The sequence below is a fragment of the Piliocolobus tephrosceles genome, unplaced genomic scaffold (genome assembly GCF_002776525.5).
Source record: "Piliocolobus tephrosceles isolate RC106 unplaced genomic scaffold, ASM277652v3 unscaffolded_35856, whole genome shotgun sequence".
NCBI classification, from domain to species: domain Eukaryota; kingdom Metazoa; phylum Chordata; class Mammalia; order Primates; family Cercopithecidae; genus Piliocolobus; species Piliocolobus tephrosceles.
The window spans coordinates 1-1,472 of NW_022319705.1; the positions used below are offsets into that span (position 1 = coordinate 1).

Consider the following 1,472-nt stretch of genomic DNA (forward strand, 5'->3'; position numbering starts at 1 on the left):
GACGAGAATGACAACGCGCCGGTGCTGCTGGCGCCTCGGGTGGGTGGTACTGGCGGCGCTGTAAGCGAGCTGGTGCCGCGGTTGGTGAGTGCGGGCCACGTGGTAGCAAAGGTGCGCGCGGTGGACCCCGACTCGGGCTACAATGCGTGGCTTTCGTATGAGCTGCAGCCAGCAGCAAGCAGAGCTCGGTTCCCGTTCCGCGTGGGGCTGTACACGGGCGAGATTAGCACGACTCGTGTCCTGGACGAAGCGGACTCTCCGCGCCACCGCCTGCTGGTGCTAGTGAAGGATCATGGTGAGCCGGCGCTGACGGCCACGGCCACGGTGCTGGTGTCGCTGGTGGAGAGCGGCCAGGCTCCAAAGGCGTCTTTGAGGCCTTCGACCGGCGCTGTGGGTCCCGAAGCGGCGCTGGTGGATGTCAACGTGTACCTGATCATCGCCATCTGCGTGGTATCCAGCCTTCTGGTGCTCACACTGCTACTGTACACTGCGCTGTGGTGCTCAGCGCCGCCCACTGAGGGTGGGTGCCCGGCGGGCAAGCCCACTCTGGTGTGCTCCAGTGCGGTGGGAAGCTGGTCATACTCGCAGCAACAGCGGCAGAGGGTGTGCTCTGGTGAGGGGCCACTGAAGACGGACCTCATGGCCTTCAGCCCCAGCCTTCCTCCTGATCTGGGATCAGTTGATGTCGGCGAACAGCAAGATTTAAATGTTGATCATGGCCTCAAAGTAAGTCCATTTAAATTTAGAACTCATAAATTCTGTTTGTGGAAATTGTAATTACTTTAAAAGTGTTTCATATGTATTTTTCACCGTATTATATAGTGAAAATTTAAAGATTGTTTTAGTTTTTAGAAACATTTTATAATTAATTGAATTTTCTTAGTGGCATAATACAGTATTAATCATTCTCCACAAGTTGGGTCTATCTTGAAACTCAAGTTATGGTTGGGTGATATCCTTTTTTTACTGAACATTTATTTTGGCCTGCCTTACAGCCCTCTTCTCTGAACAATGCTCTAACAACGTCCAGGGCATTTTGATCTTTGGTGAATGTATTCCCCCAAAACATTTATTCTTTTGTCCTTAGGCACTGAACTCTTAATCTTACTCCATATGCTCTACTTTGAAATGCATGTTTTAAATATGTTGTCATTATATTTACTTTTATTCACTTTAACATCTCAGTTTATTCATCTTATTATCTGACTTTCTGGTGTCTGGTAGTCACAAATATCTTTGGTGTTTCACTATTGCCGGTTTAAGCAATGTAGTGATAAAATACAGAATAATAGTGTTTTTCAAAATGTGATAGTTTTCAAATACTTCCTAATTTTTTAATAAACTAGTAAAAAAGTAAAATCAAGAGGGAAGGGATTTGTAATGCTTCTTTTAAGTCATTATTTAGACCATTTTACTATTTGGAGATGTGTTTTTTATTCTACATGAATTTTACAGTGGTGTTGTCGACAACT

At 46.3% G+C, this 1,472-nt stretch overlaps 1 protein-coding gene across 1 annotated transcript; it reads left to right on the forward strand.

Moving 5' to 3' along the window:
- Positions 1–3: 3 nt before the first annotated feature.
- Positions 4–706, forward strand: LOC111534549 (protocadherin alpha-6-like; the record flags this gene model as incomplete). The annotated part of the gene is given in 2 exon segments (XM_023201128.1): positions 4–603; positions 605–706. Coding segments are annotated over 2 exon segments (702 nt in total), but the record flags the coding sequence as incomplete, so codon positions are not given.
- Positions 707–1,472: the final 766 nt, after the last annotated feature.